The sequence below is a fragment of the Thunnus thynnus genome, chromosome 19 (genome assembly GCF_963924715.1).
Source record: "Thunnus thynnus chromosome 19, fThuThy2.1, whole genome shotgun sequence".
Taxonomy (NCBI): Eukaryota; Metazoa; Chordata; class Actinopteri; order Scombriformes; family Scombridae; genus Thunnus; species Thunnus thynnus.
In genome coordinates, this window is record NC_089535.1 from 10,375,797 (window position 1) to 10,395,533 (window position 19,737).

Sequence of the window (19,737 nt, forward strand, 5' to 3'; positions counted from 1 at the left end):
AAGAAGAGAGAGAGAAAGTTCAAAGTTGATGATAACTGAGGAGCATGAGCTTAATTCTTATGGATTGTAGGAGGGCAGTGAGATCTGAGATTGTATAGTGTCAATTTTGCTAATAAAGAATCGTAGGAAATATTCACGGGTATCTGGTGTTGCTTCATGACAATTTGTAACTGCAGTGTTGAGTACTGTATTTATTGTACTGAATAAAAATTTGGGTTGAAGAGCATGTTTGAAGATGATATCAGAAAAATATGTGGCTCTGCTTTGAAAAACTGTTGGTTTTTAGCCAGACAGTATCTCACATGCTGGTAAGACACTTGGAGTTTATCTTTTTTCCATTTACGCTCCACTCTCTTGCATTCCTGCATAACTGCATGAGTTATGGAGTTAAACAAGGGCTGAGCTTTGATTTTTTCTTTTCTAACTTTGTAGAGGGCAATTGAGTCGAGAGTATTGGTGCAAGACCAAGTGAATACTGTGACCAGTTCTTCTGTGCCCATACCAGCAGGGGGAGCTTTAATGAGAGTAAAGCAGAAGGCATCTGACAACTGCCTGGCAGTCAGAGGGGTACTAGACCTGGAATAGTTTCCTGGTGGAATGGGTTTAGGAGTCTGGGAGGGGAGAGAGGTGGAAAACATAATGGGCCAATGATCAGATTAACTGATGCCAAAAGTCAGAATAAGCCAAGAGTATGACCATGAACGTGAGTAGGACCCCTGACTAACTGGGTAAGATTGAAAGGGTCAATTAAAAGTAGAAAATCCCGAGCAAGTGGGTTAGATGGACCGTAAATGATTTAATATCACCTGATGAATGACAAATGCTCTCCTTCATTTTCCTTTATCAAAAGAGAAATCAAATCAAATCAAATCAAATTGTCTGTCTTAACCTTGACTTTACACTGTTTTGATTGTTTTGGACCTCTTAATTTTTTGTTTACTTGTCACATTAAATAAAGGTTAATTTTGTTTGTCTAGGTGAATGAGGACATGTGAAGAACTCTGATTCCAAAAGTTCTTGCACTGCATCTTTGAGACAGAGCTTGTGTGTATTTTGGTAACAGGGGGGATTTGTGTGTCTTACAGTATGTCTGTGAGAAAACCACCTCTGTGTCTCCTAGTTTGCTACACTCGGGTCTCTGAGCTTGGACTATTCAACATAAGTCATAAAGCATCAGGCAGATTTACTGGCAGTGGAAGCTGCTGACATTAGTATTAATTGAAAACACAGCTTGAGATATGAAAGCGTGTCCAGGCCAACCACAGCGAGGCCCATCTCCCATGGATGCCTTAGACAAAGAAGCTCAATGATATTTTATCCCGATTTCCACTTTTCAGTGTGGAGTTCATGGACCATAGCAATAAAAGGCATCCTTTAAAAACCTTTGAAAAAAGTCAGTTACAAAATCTGCATTCCTCAGGAGCAAAGCAAATCAAGGACAGAGGGAACTATATCACCAGCAGAAGCTGAGATGTGTCTGAAAATGTCAAGCAAAATAAATCACAACATCAGTTTTATCGTTCACAGCCATCATTGCCATCATCATCATCCTCAAAAACCATTATTGTCATTGCCCCTCCATTCTCTTTGAGTCCATATGCAAACTGTGGATTCAATAATTTATTTGCTGTCATTCCAGAGGCCAAAATTTATGATCAACATTACTCTTACCAAGAGAGGTCAAGCACCTCCACAAATATTATCTGAGCTAAAATTTCTGTGAGTGGTATTTAGCTGGGTGAAATTCCAGTTCAAATCCCCTTGTTTTCATTTCTCACAAAATACTCTGGAGTTGTACGTGCATTCACTTTTATTAAGACTGCAAAAATCTAGTTTAACAAATCCAAGGGTGGTTACTGGCATCGTCTGTATATTAATTTTCTTTTTGTTGAGTGCTAGAATTATTTTACTTTTAGGCTGACAGACTTTTTCCACTTTAGCAAGTGCATCTAATCTAACACTGATTGCTCCTACCACTTTAGAGCTGCCAGTGAGCCACCTAAATGGGACGTGGCCATAATTAATGTTAATAGTTACACCCACGTTACACATCTTAAAATGTAGGAGGAACAATTTATCAGTTGTAAATCTCAATCAAGGTTATAGGATCTGGGTACTGTTTTTGATACATAACAAAGTCACATTGAGTTCATTATTTATTTGATATGGAGATATCATATTAGCACTGAACCAACAACATACGGTGATGTAAAGTACATTGATACATTGTGTGTAGTGTTTTCGACATAATGCTAATGTGAAATAACTATCCACTTGTGACTTTCAGACATTAAATATCTAAATCAGGTCTTTAGTGATCTGATAAATGTTGTTATGAAAAACATCCACAAAAAAAGTGAATTCCAAATCTTGTAAAATTTCACTCTTATCTAATGGTCTTTTCAGATGTTAAGCGCATTAAGGAGAAACATAAAACTTAGTTGTATTTCCATGATTCTAAAAAGGTCTCAAAGCTGCTATTGTGGTTTTTGTGAGTGATGTCTTATGGGTTTGGATTCCTCTGCTAACCCAAAGTTATTGAACCCCCTGAAAAAAGCTCATTGTTCCATTTATATGTTTTTTTTTTTTTTTTAAGAGCTGTTTGTTTTATATCACTGGAGTTCTTCCAGCAGTTATAATGAGCATTTACTTCTGAAAAGGATGAACAAGACTCATTCTTTGACTCTGAACCCAAGAATGTGTTGTGCAAGCACACATGTCCATATAACACACATGACATCAGTCCAGATGCAGTTCCCTATCGATTTATTATGTTCCAACAGCTCAACAACGACCGCAGTGGCAAAGTGATGAGTCTTTTTCCATGTTTCTTAGCTGTTCCTAACTCAGAACTATGATGATACACTGATTGTAAAACACCAGTCACCACCTAAGCTGCAAAAACAACAGGTGTGAAACTTCAAACTTACCCGCAAGCCTTTGGGTCCTCTGGTACCGGCTGGCCCAGTTGTTCCAGGGGGGCCCTGGTGAACAAAAGAAAATGAGAATAAGAGGAAAAGAAAGAGGGAATGGAAAAAGGAAAGGAAAGATAAAACAAAGGTTTGCACTGACAGACCACAGAGCCCCCTGGTTGTTGACCCTGGAGGGGGGCAGCCTGACCTCGGGAACACACTATGGGGTTTGTTGTTAGATCTGTCACTCACACCAATTAAAGGGCCTGCTCTGGAATCCTGTTCGGCTGCACCCCAGAGCCCCGTATTTATGTTTGTTTTGGTGGCTCAGTGGCCCCCACCTTCAACTGACACTGGGCCCGCACTCTGTCAAACCTGGCCATGGCAAGGCCACAGCAATGGGAGACAGGGGGCGGGGGGCAGGGGCAACTTCTAATTGGTTATAGGTGTTTGGCTTTTGACTGACAGGAGGGTAATGCAGGTTCAGCAGGAGGCTGCCTGCTCTCATTATGCTCAAAGAAACCTTTGCTGCAGACTGCATTCTACTGTCATGTGCTATGAGAGGATACTGGCTACAACCACCAAGAAGATACCTTTTGTAAACAGACAAAGTTATTCTTTTGTAGCCTTTTAGCTATTATCAGGCATCAGTTTTCCCTAACAGAGCCACAGTTGTCACTTAAGGCTGTGACTAAACCTAGATGGAGCACCTGTGGTCAACCGAACAGCTCATCGATTATACAACATCATCTGCAACAATGATTAAGAGAAAAAAAAGGGAGATGAGTAAAAGAGTGGTGACTCACTGGTCTTCCCGGTGGTCCTGAAGGCCCGGTTTCACCTGGTGTCCCTGGGTGACCCTATCACATGTGCACAGACACAAATAAAGTGCTTTTAATACTCTAACTCACATTAATGTGACATCATCAGAGTAAAATACGTTTTCAAATGTGACTTTATTTTAGCGACATTAAAGTCACAAACCCACTCTAAATTCTTTGGATAGATGTGATGGATTTCATTCACACACATAAGCACAAACATGCATCTGCAGAAATGCTCTGAACACTTGGAAGGACATCTGCTGTAACAATGAGACAATGGGGAAAATAGAAAAACAGACAGCCTGAGGAGATGATTTTATATCTGAAAACATACTGCCTTTGGCTACTTTTCTTTCTCCTTTATATGGCCTGATTTTTTTGGCCAGACCATTTGTAAAAGCATAACTGTAAAATGGGGAGTATTTTAAGTTAAACCACTCAGATCAGCTGAGTGCAATAAAATCTGTCCAATATGCAAACCTATAGTGCAGAATGCAGCTCTAATCTCATGCGTGCGTCCGCAGGAATAAATCATAAATGCCTTCAGTGTGAGCTCCCTGTTAGTAGCTATAGATGTCTTCTTGTCAGCTCCCTTCACTTTGTATGATGCTGTCTTTTTCAGAGGGTCTGTTTCTGTTTTGCAGCTGAGAGAACGGGCCAACAGAGAACTTCCTTATACTGTAAGTGTGTGTGTGTGTGTGGTTAAGTCCTCAGAGAAATCCAACTGGCTGTGAGCCAGCAGGAAACTTCTCTCTGTTTCAGCAAGAATGATGACTAAATTCTCATCCACTCGATGCCTGTCATATATATTGGACGGTCAGTACCAGATACAGACATTACATGATAGAGAAGCCACTTGCTCCGTTTGAAAAAGCAAGGTATGTGTGTGACAGGGATAGAGTAAAACCCATGAAAATCGTGACCTTTGGAGACACTCAGATGCCCTCCAGAATGAAGACAAAACAAGGATTGATGTCTGAAAATGAAACATTGTCTTCCTTTCTTTTTTCCTTTGAGTGAAGCTGTCCGGGATGTAAATCATTGGAAGTCATCAATTTGAACTATTTCTTCCTTTGTTTAAACTGTATTGTTAAGACTTTGTGCAGTTATTAGATCAAACACACTAAAGGTTCCCTGCAAAGTGCCAAATCACTGGTCCTAAGTCATCCCTGGGGTCATGTGCCTCTTTTCCTCTTCAGCATATTCTTGCTGTATTGACCTAATACCAGACATGAGTATATTCCCATGGGAATAACACACACAGTTTAGTTTAAGATGACTATTCTTTAGGATTTCCTTTAAGACAAACCGTCGTGCCCAGAAAATCATGTGTAAGCACATATTTTAGCATTCTCAAATTTCACTATTTACCGTATCTTCACTCTTTCTTGTATCTTACCGTTGATCCCTTTTCTCCAGGTGGTCCAGGAAGGCCCATCTCCCCTCGATCCCCCTAAAAAAATGACACAATGACAACGTTCAGTCTTCAAAGTCACTTTGTAACGTCTCATGATTAATCTACAAAGAAAGAATCAATCATTTTCACCTTCTCTCCTGCCAGTCCTGCCTCTCCCACAGGTCCGATGAAACCCACCAAGCCCTGAAACACAGAGACTCAGTGTTGGATGGATGGATAGATATTTGGATGAATGGTCTGAAAAATTGCAACTACTCGATACAAGAATTGGCAGTTCTGTGGTTTCTTACTCTTTCTCCCATGATTCCAACTTTTCCTGAGATACCAGGCTCTCCCTGCAAAGACAAATATGCTACTAGTCACATTTTTACAATGATACATTCAATATTCTTTACATTTTGAGAAAAGGAGAAAAAGTCATATCTAAGTATTGTCTTTGTTCACCTTAACTCCCTCTGACCCAATCTTCCCAGGAAATCCTTTTCTGCCCATTCTACCCTGAAAAACGACATAGCACAGAATGATGAATAGTGAATAACGGACATGCACTTTAGTTCAGATATATATCATTAACATTCATCGCGAAATATAGATGAATATAAAGGATCTGCATGCTTTGAGATGACAGTTTGAAGAGAGTGCTGGGAAGTCATCTGCAGCTGTTGCATCTCACTGTACTGCACATGCCGCTGAAATATGCAATGACGTGTACAGGTATCGTAGATAGCACATTTTGGCAGGCTGTGAAAGTGAGAGAAATTATTGTAATGTTCGTCTTGCACAGACAATAATTCCTGGGGTTAAGATGGGGGTTAAGTGCTTTTTTACCAGCAATAGCTCCAGGTCAGAAATGTCTAAGACAAGCTCCTAAAGACAGAGCTAATTAAATGACTCATCAGTTCCAAAGTTTTACTCCAAAATGTTTGGCAGCTTTCACAAGATAGTGCAGACTCACACTCTATTTCACTCAGAAGCACACAGTAAAAGCAGATTCTTGTTGTAACATGAGAAGTAATATAAGCTGTCTGGGCTTTGTGACCTCTTATCACCTGTTTTACATTCATGTTTGCGTCTGACCACATTAATTGAAGAAAGAAAGAAACACTTAGAGAAAGAACAGAAATTGCACCAAGAAAGGCGGATCAGGAGTAACTGCGTAAGTGTGAAGGATATGATTAAAAAAAGAATGTCTGAGATAAAGCTAAAAGACAGCTGGCTGAGGAGGTGGATGAGGTGGAGGAGTAGGAGGACCTGTGGCACCTGGCCAGAGATCACTCACAGCTCCTGAAGGAGTCATACAGCACTTCCCCTCAGATGGAGGATAAAAGGGGGTGTGGGGTGGGGGGCAGAGTGAAAGAAAGGACAGGATTACTGGGAGCAGAAAGAAATAAAAGATAAGCCAATGAAGAAAAACAGGTAGCATCTGGGATAATAGTGTTGATATGGTCAAACTCCCAGCAAAAGCATTTCTACAATTGCAATGGTTCTTTTTCTTTGTAATTCAATAAAGCATTTGTGAAACAAAGTCAACAAGTCTTCTATGTCTGCAGTGGCCCATTAACATCTTCTAGCACTTTATGGCAACTATAAATCTTACCACCTGTAAACATGGTGATGGCAGTTATCACCCCCTGGTGGCCAAGCACAGGGATTGCATGCAGTACTACATAGTGAATCATCCAGAGACATGCTACAGCGTCTATAAAACTGCATATTTATATATCTACAGCTTCGCTCTGCTGCAAACTGAGACAAATCCATAATAATAACCTACTTTATGACCTCAGATACATTTCAGATTAACTCTCACTGTGGCACAAAAAACTTTGGGATGCATAATTGAACCTACAGTAGACAATTAAATTGTATTGCGTACTGTACATGCTGCTGAGTAAAAGTGAGTTACACATGATAAAAACTTAGCCATGTATTGGCTAGTATCACCCATCCAATGCCTATTTTAGAGTTACTTCAGTCGACTTTCACTGAAGACCAGGCAGCTAAAACCATGCAAGGATTTCATTGTGCTGCTAACAACAAGGGAGTGAACTTGTTTGCAAATGGATTAAGCTTCCTACTGCAGTCAGTTGTTTTTCCATATACTCAGTGATATTTCTATCCCTCTCATTGTCTGTCTTTGATGATGAGTTTACCACAGATATAAAAAGGATGAATAAAACCACAAACATGCACATGATAGATGGTTGGATTGTCCAGCATGGGATTCAGTTTAAACAAACATGCAAACTTACATAAGTGCACACACAGACACAAACAAACAAATCCATGTTTCTCTATGACTAAACACACATAAATGTTGTTTTTTCCAACATTACACTGGTGTGGTATGAACAAGCAGGAGTTAAGGTCTGTGCTGCCTAAATTAAAATTAATAGTGATCCCTGTTATCTAATCTTCCTTTCCACCAGCAAAGCAACACTAGGTGTTTGACTAATAACTCACCTCGAGTCCTGTTGGGCCTGGTGGTCCGATTGGGCCCTCGTCTCCCTGGAAACAGATGATATTGATCTTACCATGAATCATGCTTGGGGACACAAAGCAGCCCTTAGCAAAGAGAGGCCTTGTGCCATAAAACTTTTAATGCCTTTTTGGGATTTGGGGTTGCTCTGATGTGGGTAGACAGTAGTCTTACCTCCAAGCCAGACACCCCACGTGGCCCTGGTAAACCTCTGGCACCGGGCTTTCCCTGGATGGGTAAAAAACAGTCAAATGAATGCTAATGTTTAAAGATAAATCAGGTATCCGTACATTTATTATTTTTTTGGTTTTGAAACAAATGTCAGTTGATGTTGTTGGTTCTCACCTTTGGTCCTTCAAGGCCGTTCTCTCCTGGTGGTCCCATGTCACCGGGGAAACCCTGTCATGATCAATTAAAAGGTTTCAAGATTTGGTTTTGTCTTGTCTCTCTAAAAGAAAGACTCACACATTCAATGCAGCAATGAAAGTGTAAATACTGACCTCAGGGCCTGGCGGTCCAGGCGCACCATCAGGGCCTCTCTCTCCTTGCTTGCCCTGTAACAAACATGCAAAAAGTATTAAAAGAATAGTTGGAGATTTTGGGAAATGAGCTTATTAGCTTTGTTGCATAGAGTGAGATGAGAAGATCAATACCACAATCTGTTGGTTCAATACACGGCTACAGCTTGCAGCCGGTTAGCTTAGCTTAGCATAAAGACTTGAAACATGAAGTTAACCTGGCTCTGTCCAAAAGGTAATAAAATCCACCTACTAGCACCTCTAAAGCCCACTAACTAACATGTTATACCTTGTTTGTTTAATTCGTACAAAAAACATAGAGCAAAAACTTCCTGGAGTTGGCTAGCAACCTCACAATGACAACAAGGAAGTCACTGCACCCTGCCAAGAAATAGTCCTGCACATAACCTCCTGTAAAACCACAAATAATTGTGTTTACACTGGCTGGAAACAGTTGGAATTAAACAAACGGATTATAAAGTGCTGGTAGGAAGTTTTTTTTTACCCTTGGATGGAACCTGGCTTGCTTTTTTCCTGTTTTCAGTCTTTATGCTAAGTGAAGCTAACCGGCTACTGGCTGAGAGTGGTATTGATCTTGTTATCTAACTCTCAGCGGCATAACTCATAAGCGTATTTCCTAAAATGCTGAACAAATCCTTTAAATGAAAATAATTATGTCCACATTTTAGCATTTTAATATATTCCAGGTTATTATAGCCAAACCTGTGGTCCTGGTTTCCCACGGATGCCTGGTAACCCTGGAGCCCCCTGGATGCCCTGTCCAATACAAACACAACCATAAAAACTAAGACAGACAGTCGGAGAGAATTCAGAACCAAAAAGCAGAACCCTAATTTCTTTTCTACGGAAACAGACATTAGACATGCACGACTCTGCTCAGTATTCCTGTTATCTCATGGGACCACTCTGTTCTATTATGCTAAAAGGGTTAGATTTTGCTTACACACAAAGACAAATGAGGAAAGTTTACATAAGAATTTCCCTTAGCTGGACAGAACACATCTGGCTAAGTCATTCTGCAAAGGCACAGTCTGTAACAAAGGCTGTGTAACTCTGGATATGTGTGTCGGATGGGGTATGCAGGGCAGGGGCTGATGAGGGAAGAGAAGGATGTATGAGAGGATGTGTAAGGATTAATTAATATGAACATGTGTGTTGCAGTGGTGATCTACCTTGTCTCCTTTGTACCCGATCTCCCCTTGCTCTCCAGGAATCCCAATTTCACCCTGACGAAGAGAGGAGGAGATGAACACACGCAGGAAGATGGATGAGGTACGGACAGGAAGACAGAGAAATGAAGAACATTAGGGGGAAAGGTAACTTTCTAATTCATCAATCACAGTCAGTTTTTTCAACAGACAATTCTAATTACCAGCTTGTACATTATGAACATTCACACACAATGAATCTAGTTCATTGCATTTGCCAAGTTTTTCATGTGGTGTCAATCTGTCTTATTAAAGGCACTGATGGCTTTTACTCCTTACTGTACACTCACATCTTATAGAATAAGCCAGTGTTCAACGTATAACTAATTACAGACTATATATTATTTTAGCTCTGGTGTGAGTAGCTTACAGTACATAATGTCTGTGTCACTAAGATCTTTCTTAGCTGAAGAAGGTCATTTATGCATTTATCTCATCCAGGCATGATTATTGAATTTTTTTATTTTACTGTTTGCATGTTCTGGCTCAATGTTTAAATCTCTGATTAAATCTATGAGTCCAATAACATCTTCACAGGTTTTTGTGTTTTATACAGTAACACTTTGTAACATTTATATATAAGTGTTTCTTTCTTAAAGTTTTTTAATCTAAAGGAATAGTTTAACATTTTGGGAGGTAAGCTTATTTGCTGTCTTGCCAAGAGTTATATGAAAAGGTTGATACCACTCTGTTATCTGAGAGTGGTATCAATCTTCTTATCTAACTCTCCATAAGAAAGCAATAGAAATTTTTCCCAAAATGTCAAACTATTACTTTAAAGTTTATTTAACAGACAGCCTCCCTACTGACTGCTTAAAAATGAAAAGTGAGGCAGATGTAGGTTCTTTTAACATATCATACAATCTATGGATTTCAAAGAAATGACACAGGAGGGACTCATATTGGTGGAAATAAAGAAACCTGTCAAATCTCATGCTTGATATGAGTAGCAACAATCATCTGAAGTTTAATTTCTGTGTGGTTGACGGTGGAACCTAGTGGAAGCATGCTCTATATCTAAAGGTTGGATAGAGATGACTAGGATGCAAAGGAGTACATATCCATCACATGCTGCTCAAACACAGGCCAATAACAGGAATATTCAGATCACCTTATCACCTTTCAGTCCTGGTTCTCCTGGATTTCCGGGCACCCCCTGGAACAAACACCAACAGATGGGTTAGGGGGGGACCCCACAACCAAACCTCACCAACATTCACCCTCATAGGAATATACTGAACATTGTCTTAAGCAGGAGACTGCATGACATATTTGGCTCCTTTTGAATGGTATTAACCAGCATGTCCTCCAAATTCTGCTTATTGGTTACTCTCTTGTTTTATGTAACACATAATATAACTAAAAGACAGTCCAAATAAGACAATGCAAGATTAGACAGCAAAGGCAACACTTTCCATCTATGTGTGAGATTACCTTCAGTCCATTAGGTCCTGGAAAGCCCATCTCTCCCACAGGTCCCATATCACCCTAATGCCAGAAGAAGGGACAAATAAGAAAGATTCATATTCAGTGACATCACATGCCAACGCGGTATCACGCCAAAGCGTGTAAAACAGATGCAGGTCCACGTTGGTGTCACTGTCATGTTTTGCCTCGCCTAGGCGTGAAGAGCACATGTGGCTGTCTTTCATACTTGCACCACATTAAGAGTGAAAATAATTATCTTTTATGGTGTGACAACACTTTGGTTAAGATCTGGTTTGGTTTAGGCACAAAAACCACTTGGTTAGAGTTATGCACAAATCATCCCTGCAAACATTGTTTGGATGGTGGCATGGTGTCCCTAGCCAAAAATGGTTTTGGTCAGATGAAAAACAGCAACATGCACATGAGATACAAATCATGACACTCAAGTCAAATTGCTTTTTAGTGGACATGTGCACATATTTAGAATACAGATATGCACGTGTAAGTGTCAATTTCGCCTTCTAATTAATGGCCTGGTCCAATTATGGTTTATAAACTCTTGTGAGCAGATGTCACAGGGTGTCGTCCTTTCCTCCTTCAATAAAGGTCCACCTGGACCTGAGTTCAAAAACACTTCAAACACTTCTCAAAATTTCACTGTGCAACACATCTATCACACAGTTCAGCATGAGAGTTGAGATCAATGAGCTGAGTTTGAAAAGCAAGAGTTACAACAGGACAGGACAGAGAAATAATGTTGTTGAGTAAGTTTGCTTTTAAAGTTTGCTTTTATGTTGGCGTGTACGTATGTTCTATAACACTCATGTTGATGAGGAGTTCACGCCCACGTTGATCACTGGTTTACGTAGAACAGGATCGCCCAGTAGCTACTGACTGCCCAGTAACGTTACTGACTGCTCTATTGTCCTGTTTGTGTACTTTTAAATCAGTGGCTATGCATTTGGTTGTAAGTGCGATTAAACTCACTTTTTGTCAAATTCTTAAATCACTTTACCATTATTTGTGACTTTGATGAAATTAGTGGGGGCAAAATAACAATTGCTTAGTGTTACGTTAACATAAGTGATTTGTACCAACTAGATCTTAAAGTGTGGGCTTAGCTGGCGTTTACCTAGCAAGCAATTCAACATCTATGGATGCTAAAAATGTAATGCTGGTAGTGAAACATTTAGTGGAACTTGAAACTGTATTCTTTTTTTTTTTTTTTTTTAGCTACATAGCAAAATTTTAAAAGAGGGAGAGAAGCTTTGGGAAAAGTCCCCAGAAAAACAACTGCTGTTTTTGTAATCTAGTATTAAACTTTAAAAACCTAAAAATTCATATTCAGAGGAAACAACAAACCAAACATCACATCTCATCTCACTTTGTCATCTGCCATCACTATGTATTGACAGACATAAGGGATTATTTGCGGTGGCTAAATCTTTCTCAAGCAGTACAGTGCCCATTCATATTGTGAAAAAGACATGTGGACACAACCCAATGCTTGTGAATCAACAACATGCCAAAACAACAAGGATATTGCTCTTTCCAGTGGTTTGGTGTCTTTTGAGTGCTGTCATTTAATGTCTGTGACCTACTGTCCTGTGACTACACCCATTCATTTTCATCTCCAAGAAGACACGCTGTCTGATATGGTGAAGAACATGTGGTTTGGACATGAGAAAAAGAAAAGGTGTCTGGAATCCCAGAAAATGGCTGAAAAAAACAAGGCCCCTTTGAGTGAAGAAGTGAAGCTTGGTAACACAAGTGATAAGATATATATTTCCATCTTTATGTCATTCTCAAGTAAACCTAGGAGGGTTATGTCTATGTATGACAAGTGTGCGTTTGTTAATGTATATTCCTCACCAATCAAGTTTTCTACTTAAACTGAAAATATTAAATGAACTTCTGTATTGTGTCTGTGTATATTAAACATAGCTATATGGTATAAATAAACATCTGTTGTTGAGTTTTTCTATTTGATGTTTATTACAAAGCCACCAATTTTTCTAGAATTTTTTTAATGTGACCCAAATGGGTTTTTAAGATTACTATTGTCAAGTTTTTAAAATCCAAAAATATTATTTGTATAATTTATTTATCATTTGCACAGAAATACCTCTGCAGAAAAGTTGTTTCAGTGGAAAAAGGCCACTAGATGGCCAAAAAGAATGCAATACAGAGAAGAAGAAAAATGCGTGTTCTTGTACCCCACGAGCCAATCATAACAGTGAGCGTTCCTTAACAGTGGACGTTCCTGTGATCTACGACCCAACCGAGGCAGTTGAATGCCCCATCGTGGCTACAGTCAGACTCTACTGTTCCAAGTCGTGGTTGGAAACATAAAACGGTCTCCTTCAGCTAAGTCCACTTTTTGCCATCTATGTATCTAGTCATTGTCACCTTATCTGAACTGTGTCATTTCTCCAACTTGACACTGACACAGTATCCTCTAGTGGATTGGTGTATGTACTACAAGCTTTGGCGTGATACTGGGCTGCACATGCAGCGGCGCAAAGTACAGACAAACAAAGGGCTCGCTCTGTGAGTAAACATCCATGTACTTTGGCATTCATTAAAGGACCAGTGTGTAGGATCTAGTGGCATCTAGCAGTAAGGTTGCAGATTGCAACCAACCCCTCACCCCACCCCTTTCAAGCATGTAGGACAACTTACGGTGGCCACGAAACTTGCAAAAAACATGAAAGGCCCTCTTTAGAGCCGGTGTTTGGTTTGTCCATTCTGGGCTACTGTAGAAAAATGGCAGACAACATGGAAGATGACCTGCTCCCTATGTAGATATAAAGGGCTCGTTCTAAGCTAACGAAAGCAGAACGATTCTTAGTTTCAGGCAATTATAAACTAATCAAAACATACGAATATTATATCCATTTTTGACAATAGATCCCCCTAAATCTTACACACTGGTCCTTTAAATGCAATAAGAATAGGCGTCATTGTCTTGTTTCCAGATTATCCACGGGGCAATCACATTGCGCACAACAGAAACGAATGGATGATAATATACAACGAAAATTTGGGAGATAAGGAATAGATCATGCAGTCTGAAGCCAAGATTGTGCTTCATCTGAAGCCTGAATCAAATGCTGTGAATGTAATAATTAAATGCTTGAGGCAACATCTGTTTCATCACTGGAAATGGAACCAGCACTATACTGAGAAGGACAGAAAGACAGATTGGCAAGGGAGAACTGTATTTTATTAAGGACCGATTCAAGACTAAATTGGATTATCTGCTTTCTTGTCAGTGTGTGAGAGGAAGAGGGACTATATTTTGGCCACGGTCATGAAATCGCCCTCGAAACGTGTCATCTCTCCGCAGAGAAGCTGAGTAGAGGAGACAACTTCACAGGCTGCTTGTAGTTATCCCATTTTCATTCTCTATTGCTTTGCATTTTCTACTTACAAACACCTACAGGGAGGCCTTGGCTTGGCGTATTGAATATTTAATTCTCTGTGAATGCTGTAGTACCTCCATATGTGACAGAGGATGTTATTGAAGTATACACAGCAAACATGTCGCTTACAATAAGTCATTTAATATGGTGTTGAGATTTGAAATGCTCTTTGGCTCCAGTGCTGCAGGCCTTTAGGGGGCTGACTGATTGTCCCTATCAACCACATTTCATGCTCACCTGTCCAAATTGCAGAAATGCATAAAGAAATTATTATAGTGTGTAATGTTTTTTTATTGATTTCACATTTCTGGGTTTGTTATTAATGCCTGCCACAGCTCCATCATATCAAACCAGGATAAGATGAGGATGGCACATGGCCCAGGACACGTATTTTTCACTGCTACTCCAGTTGCAGAATTCTCAAAGAATGAAGAGAAAACCATTTTGACAGATAGATGAAAAAAAAACTATTTAACAAATGCTGCTATTGAGAGAGCCCCTCTACTTCTTCTTGACTAATTGTCTACACTTTCCCATCTTCAACAGTGGCCTGTCTTCACTCAAAGCTGAGGCTTACAGTCCCCAGAGAAGGGTGTTTGTATATTTATATCTTTGAAGTGCAGCTCAGTGCTGCTGCTGTGTACTGCATACTGTCAGGGTCAGATGGATGCAGAGGACACAGAGCTTAGAGCAGAGCTGTAATCAGAGAGTCCTCCAATTACAGGCCTACTACCACCACCGGTGGCCTAGAATAGACCGGGAGGAGCAGCAGCGACGGGTGAAGACGGGACACGACAAGAGAAACCAGGGAGACATTATAATCAGACACAATTATGTGGCTGTCGGGCTGAGGAAGGCATGGAGGGAAAGGTGATGGGTGGGCAGGGGGGTGTTCCTGTTCAAAAACAGCTAATTAGAGAGAGAGAGAGAGATTCAAGAGGAAAATAAAATGACTTATTAAGGTCTACTTGATTGACAATTAATCAAACAGTGAATCACTGTCATGTTTGTCATAACAGGAAGTGGGAAGGACAAACTGTGCATAATTCAGGCCTTACAGTCATGGTGAAAAATAACTTTCTCTTCCATCTTGGATTCCAAAAAACCATCCACTTTCACTATTTTAAATATGTTTACAGTGGTGAAGAACCTACAGAGCGTGGTTGGTTTCCCACCAAAGTGTCTGGCAGTGTAAATGATGATGAGACCTAATTGAAAGCATTTTTTCAATTAAGCAGACATATTCTGTTACATTTAAATACAGTCCTTTACAGCTATGTATTTATGGAATGAATGTCTGGGAAAATAAGATGTTTAATCTGAGAAGAGCACGTAGACTACACACAGAAACACACACAAACTACTACTCACAATAAGTCCAAGAACTCCATTTGGACCGGGGGCTCCCATCTCACCCTAGTCAGAGAGGAGGAAAAAGAGTAAGTGAGATGAAGGGAGAGGGAGAAGGAGCAAGTTTCTGGGGTTATTGGCTCTTTTTTAAACAAACATGCTCAGAAGAGTGGCTCAGTGTTCATCACAGCTTATGAGAGGGGGCTGTGTGCGTGTGCGTGTGTGTGTGTGTGTGTGTGTGTGTCGGAGGTGAAGGTGGAGAGGGATGTGAGCCCGATCATCCCGCTGTGGCTTTTTCAAATATTCAGGTTCGTTCTCCCTCAAACAACAAAGGGGTGATAGTGAAGGGGTGGCAGTGTCAGTCTGTTGGCCCACCACTTTGTTCCAGACTGAAATATCTCAACAACTACTGAATAAATTACCATGAAATTTTGTACAGACATTCATCGTCCCCAGAGGATAAAGTCTGACTTTTCATCTAGCATCATCAGCAGGTCAAAACTTTCATTAAGTCAATGAAATATCTCAATATTTACTAGATGGATTCATTCACATTCATGGTTTTCAAACAATGTATCCTAATGACTGCTGACTTTTCTTCTAGCACCACCATGAGATTAACATTTGTGTTTTTTTGTGAAATGTCCCAACAACTAATGGATAGATTGCCATGAAATTTTGTACAGACATTCGTGTAGCTGCTGCAACAATCAGTCGATTAATCAATTTGATTTGATTAATTCAATTGATTGAAAATGCTAAAATTCTCTGGCTCCAGCTTCTGAAAAAAAAATAAAAAATTTCTGGTTTCTTTAGTCCTCTATGATAGTAAACTGCATAACTCTGGGTTGTGGACTGTTGATTGGGACAAAACAAGACATCCCAAGATGGGATGATATAGCTCAAAGCGTCGCTGTGGTGAGTGCAGCCTCACAGAGCTGCTATAGCACGGCTGTAGACTGGTATGTATTCAAGATAAGAGAAGGATTTCCTGCTTTGTCCTACTTTTTTTCCCCCAGAAAAAAACTCAAGAGACAGAAGACAGTGACAGTGGAGCCTTCTCCCTAGTCTGCCCTTATGTTTTTACTACCTTTCGTGAACCCATTGTACAAATGATTCATACTAACAAAGTGAGTCTGATACACGATGCACAATATGTAAGATGAAACCTTACTATCAGGAAAAGAAAAGCAGCAGGGCTAAGAAAGGATTTATTTTTAGTTTTTTAAGAGACTGACGTACAAAACTGAACCATCGGAGAAGTCAGGGATGTGTCAGTAAAGGTTTACTTTAAAGATTGAACATGAATGCACTTTATGTTCATTATGTTTATTGTGTATTTAGTTCTATTTTATTGTGCTAAAGAGCAACTTGCTAATGTGTGTTTGTCTTTCCACTCTGATGGATGAAGTGCTACATTTGTAAGAATGACAGTGAATTTCCAAAAATAGTGAAAATGCCTAAAATCAAATAATCTGATGTCTTCCATATGGACAGAGACATGCAACAGAGTGACTAACAGTGTCTGCTGACCTATCATTACTGAATTTAGGAATAATTTCTCAAAATGAAATCTTATTACATAATTCACTCTTCTTGGATATCACCCCTTAATACTGTATTGTGTGTCGGTGGCCAGTTTACAGTGGTGAATGGAAAAGTTTGCATTCGAAAGCCAAGCCAGCAGGTTTTGAAAACGAGTGCCAAGTAAAATTATCTACAACAGAGGAAGGGATGGGATGAAATTAAATACGGCAGTAAAGCTTTTCCGGAGCAAACAACTAACTTCAAATAAACCAGAAAAACAGAGGCAAACTGCCGGACTACCAGATGATTTACCCTTAGCACGGCCAAAATGTCACAGTACTACAGTAAAACACCAGGGGGGTGTGTGTATGAGAGAAACCACTGCTCTCAGTTTATGTGTGTGTATGTGGGTAGGCTGTGTGTGTGTGTGTGTGTGAGAGCATGTTTGTGTGCATGAATGTGGATGGTTCTGTTTTTATGTAGGTGTGTGACTGTGTGTGGGTAACAGGGAGTGTGACATACTGGCTCTCCATCTGGTCCGGGTGGTCCTCTCTCCCCAAAGTCCCCTGGAAACCCCTGAGGACAGAGAGAGTAGCTTTTACGTTCGGCTGCACACGAATAACGACAATCAAACATCCAATAAATTTTTAAAGTGTCCTATTGCTTTAACTACTCTCTGCTTCATAAAACCTGCAATGACTGATTTTTTGGACCAGTTGGGGGCAGCAGAAACAAGTTGTGAACACAACACTGACATATTATCACTTTTTAAGTTGACATGGCAAGATTGTTAGCAGACAGTTCTTAACATCCATCAGATATGGAGCAACATTAGCATTCATTTGGAGTTATGTGTCTGGTCACTCCTTTTAGCTCAGTTTTTGCCCTTCGTTAACTCCTGAGGGAAATATCTGGCTCTTTAGCTTGTAAATGCTCTGCTATGTTCACTAACTAGTTGCTAACTGTGTCTCTCTGTTTGTTGCAGGGCAGTTAGCGTCCAGTAGCTTTTTTTAAGAGCTTCTCTGAAAACAGCTGCCTGCTGCATCTTAAAAAGATATTATGAGAGAAGTGAAAGTGAACCAAAATTAGTAAAGTTACAGCTCATCCAAAACGATGAGCTGAAAGAAGCTTTAAAGCTCTTTACAGCTGAGCTTAAAAGCAGAGCCAGGTGGGTTCATAACTATGAGCAAATCCTTTCACATATAAATCATCATGCATTGTTAATATAAACATATGGATTATAGCCACTTTAATCTATAGCAAACATAGTTAAATGCCTTGATTTTGCAAAAAATGCCACGATAACAAAACCCCCCGGTCACATCCCACATTACAGAAACTCATTGTGAAATACGACAAAAAATGCTTTTCATTGGGAGAGGAGGTGTTTAAATTATGGTCCTTCAGTGCCGCCAATGCAAAGGTAGAATAAATCTTTTGTGCTAAATCATGGAGTAAAATTTACATCGTATGTTTTCATAAATACCACTGCTACACAACTAAGAGTGCTGCTACTGTAATTGCACAGCAATTATGACAATTTCAGTGAGTCAAATATAACATTAGACATAAAGTAATTTGAAATATGTACAAACTAAGAACATAATGGCCCCATTAGAAGCATTAAATCTATCAGCTGTAGGGCGTGGGTAGCCAACTATTCTACTTAGGCTGAGTATACTCTTGAAATGTAACAAAAAAGACCAGCAGCCAAGTAATTATTGTGTCCATTTAGCGGTAAACGAGAAGCTAATCTGAGCTACACTAACAGTTGGTGGTATTGCAAAGAGAAACCACATCTGCAGAAAGCACGAGGGCCTACGCATTTTAAACCCAGACCTTCCAGAAACACTCATAATGGCTAGGTTCTGCTATTGTGGCCTCCACACATTGTTTCAAAAATGATAATTACCGTAGATACCTCCGGTAAATGGCTTCTATTTTTGTAGGAGTAAAGATGTTTTAGATATACAGCGTGTATACTTATTTTAATCTCTGACTTGCTGTAGAAATAGAATCTGCTGACTAAATGTAACTCTTTGTATTTAAAGGGCATCCGGTCTGAAATATTTGACATTTTAACTTCATACTCAAACAACAATAAATCCTTGTGACTAAATAAATCCCTAAATTTAATGACACATCCCACCAGGTCAATGAAGCGATTATAACTACACTGAATGCTGTAATTGCACTTTCAAGAAAAAAAGTCTTTTCTATCACTACTAGGCTATTGGAGGACATTTGAGACTCCTCCAAAAAGCATGTCCGAGCAGGGTCAATATTATGCATGGGACAGCTTTATGATACTAAGAAATTGTGCACAGTGGGAGAAACACAGAAATCTATGAAGCATGACAGGGACCCAAAGGATGAATCATACAGTTGTCATCACTGCCGTACAAACTAAGGACAAATGTGGGAAACGTAGCTTTGCCAAGTACAGCACTTAAAAAAAGTCTTTGAAGAGAGTCAAATGAGCCTTAAGTGTATCTGTGCTTTTACATGATGTAAGAGTACCCTGTTCTTCAGCTTTAACATCAAAAAAGGATCACACAACAGCAGCGCACACTGTCGGATCCTGGGGTAATGTGAAAGAGCTGCTTCTGATGAGCCTGATAAAGACAA

At 39.8% G+C, this 19,737-nt stretch overlaps 1 protein-coding gene across 1 annotated transcript in view; it reads right to left on the reverse strand.

Annotated features, from left to right (window-relative positions):
• col27a1a (collagen, type XXVII, alpha 1a) overlaps window positions 1–19,737 on the reverse strand; it is a 77,099-nt gene that overhangs the window by 16,844 nt on the left and 40,518 nt on the right. Inside the window, exons 13-28 of the mRNA XM_067573871.1 lie at window positions 17,632–17,685; window positions 15,604–15,648; window positions 10,814–10,867; window positions 10,491–10,535; window positions 9,344–9,397; window positions 8,874–8,927; window positions 8,133–8,186; window positions 7,978–8,031; window positions 7,807–7,860; window positions 7,617–7,661; window positions 5,598–5,651; window positions 5,444–5,488; window positions 5,283–5,336; window positions 5,136–5,189; window positions 3,719–3,772; window positions 2,931–2,984 (exon numbers count right to left, since the gene is read on the reverse strand). Of these exons, the coding sequence (XP_067429972.1) occupies window positions 2,931–2,984; window positions 3,719–3,772; window positions 5,136–5,189; window positions 5,283–5,336; window positions 5,444–5,488; window positions 5,598–5,651; window positions 7,617–7,661; window positions 7,807–7,860; window positions 7,978–8,031; window positions 8,133–8,186; window positions 8,874–8,927; window positions 9,344–9,397; window positions 10,491–10,535; window positions 10,814–10,867; window positions 15,604–15,648; window positions 17,632–17,685 (828 nt within the window). The remainder of the gene's footprint in view (window positions 1–2,930; window positions 2,985–3,718; window positions 3,773–5,135; window positions 5,190–5,282; window positions 5,337–5,443; window positions 5,489–5,597; window positions 5,652–7,616; window positions 7,662–7,806; window positions 7,861–7,977; window positions 8,032–8,132; window positions 8,187–8,873; window positions 8,928–9,343; window positions 9,398–10,490; window positions 10,536–10,813; window positions 10,868–15,603; window positions 15,649–17,631; window positions 17,686–19,737) is intronic.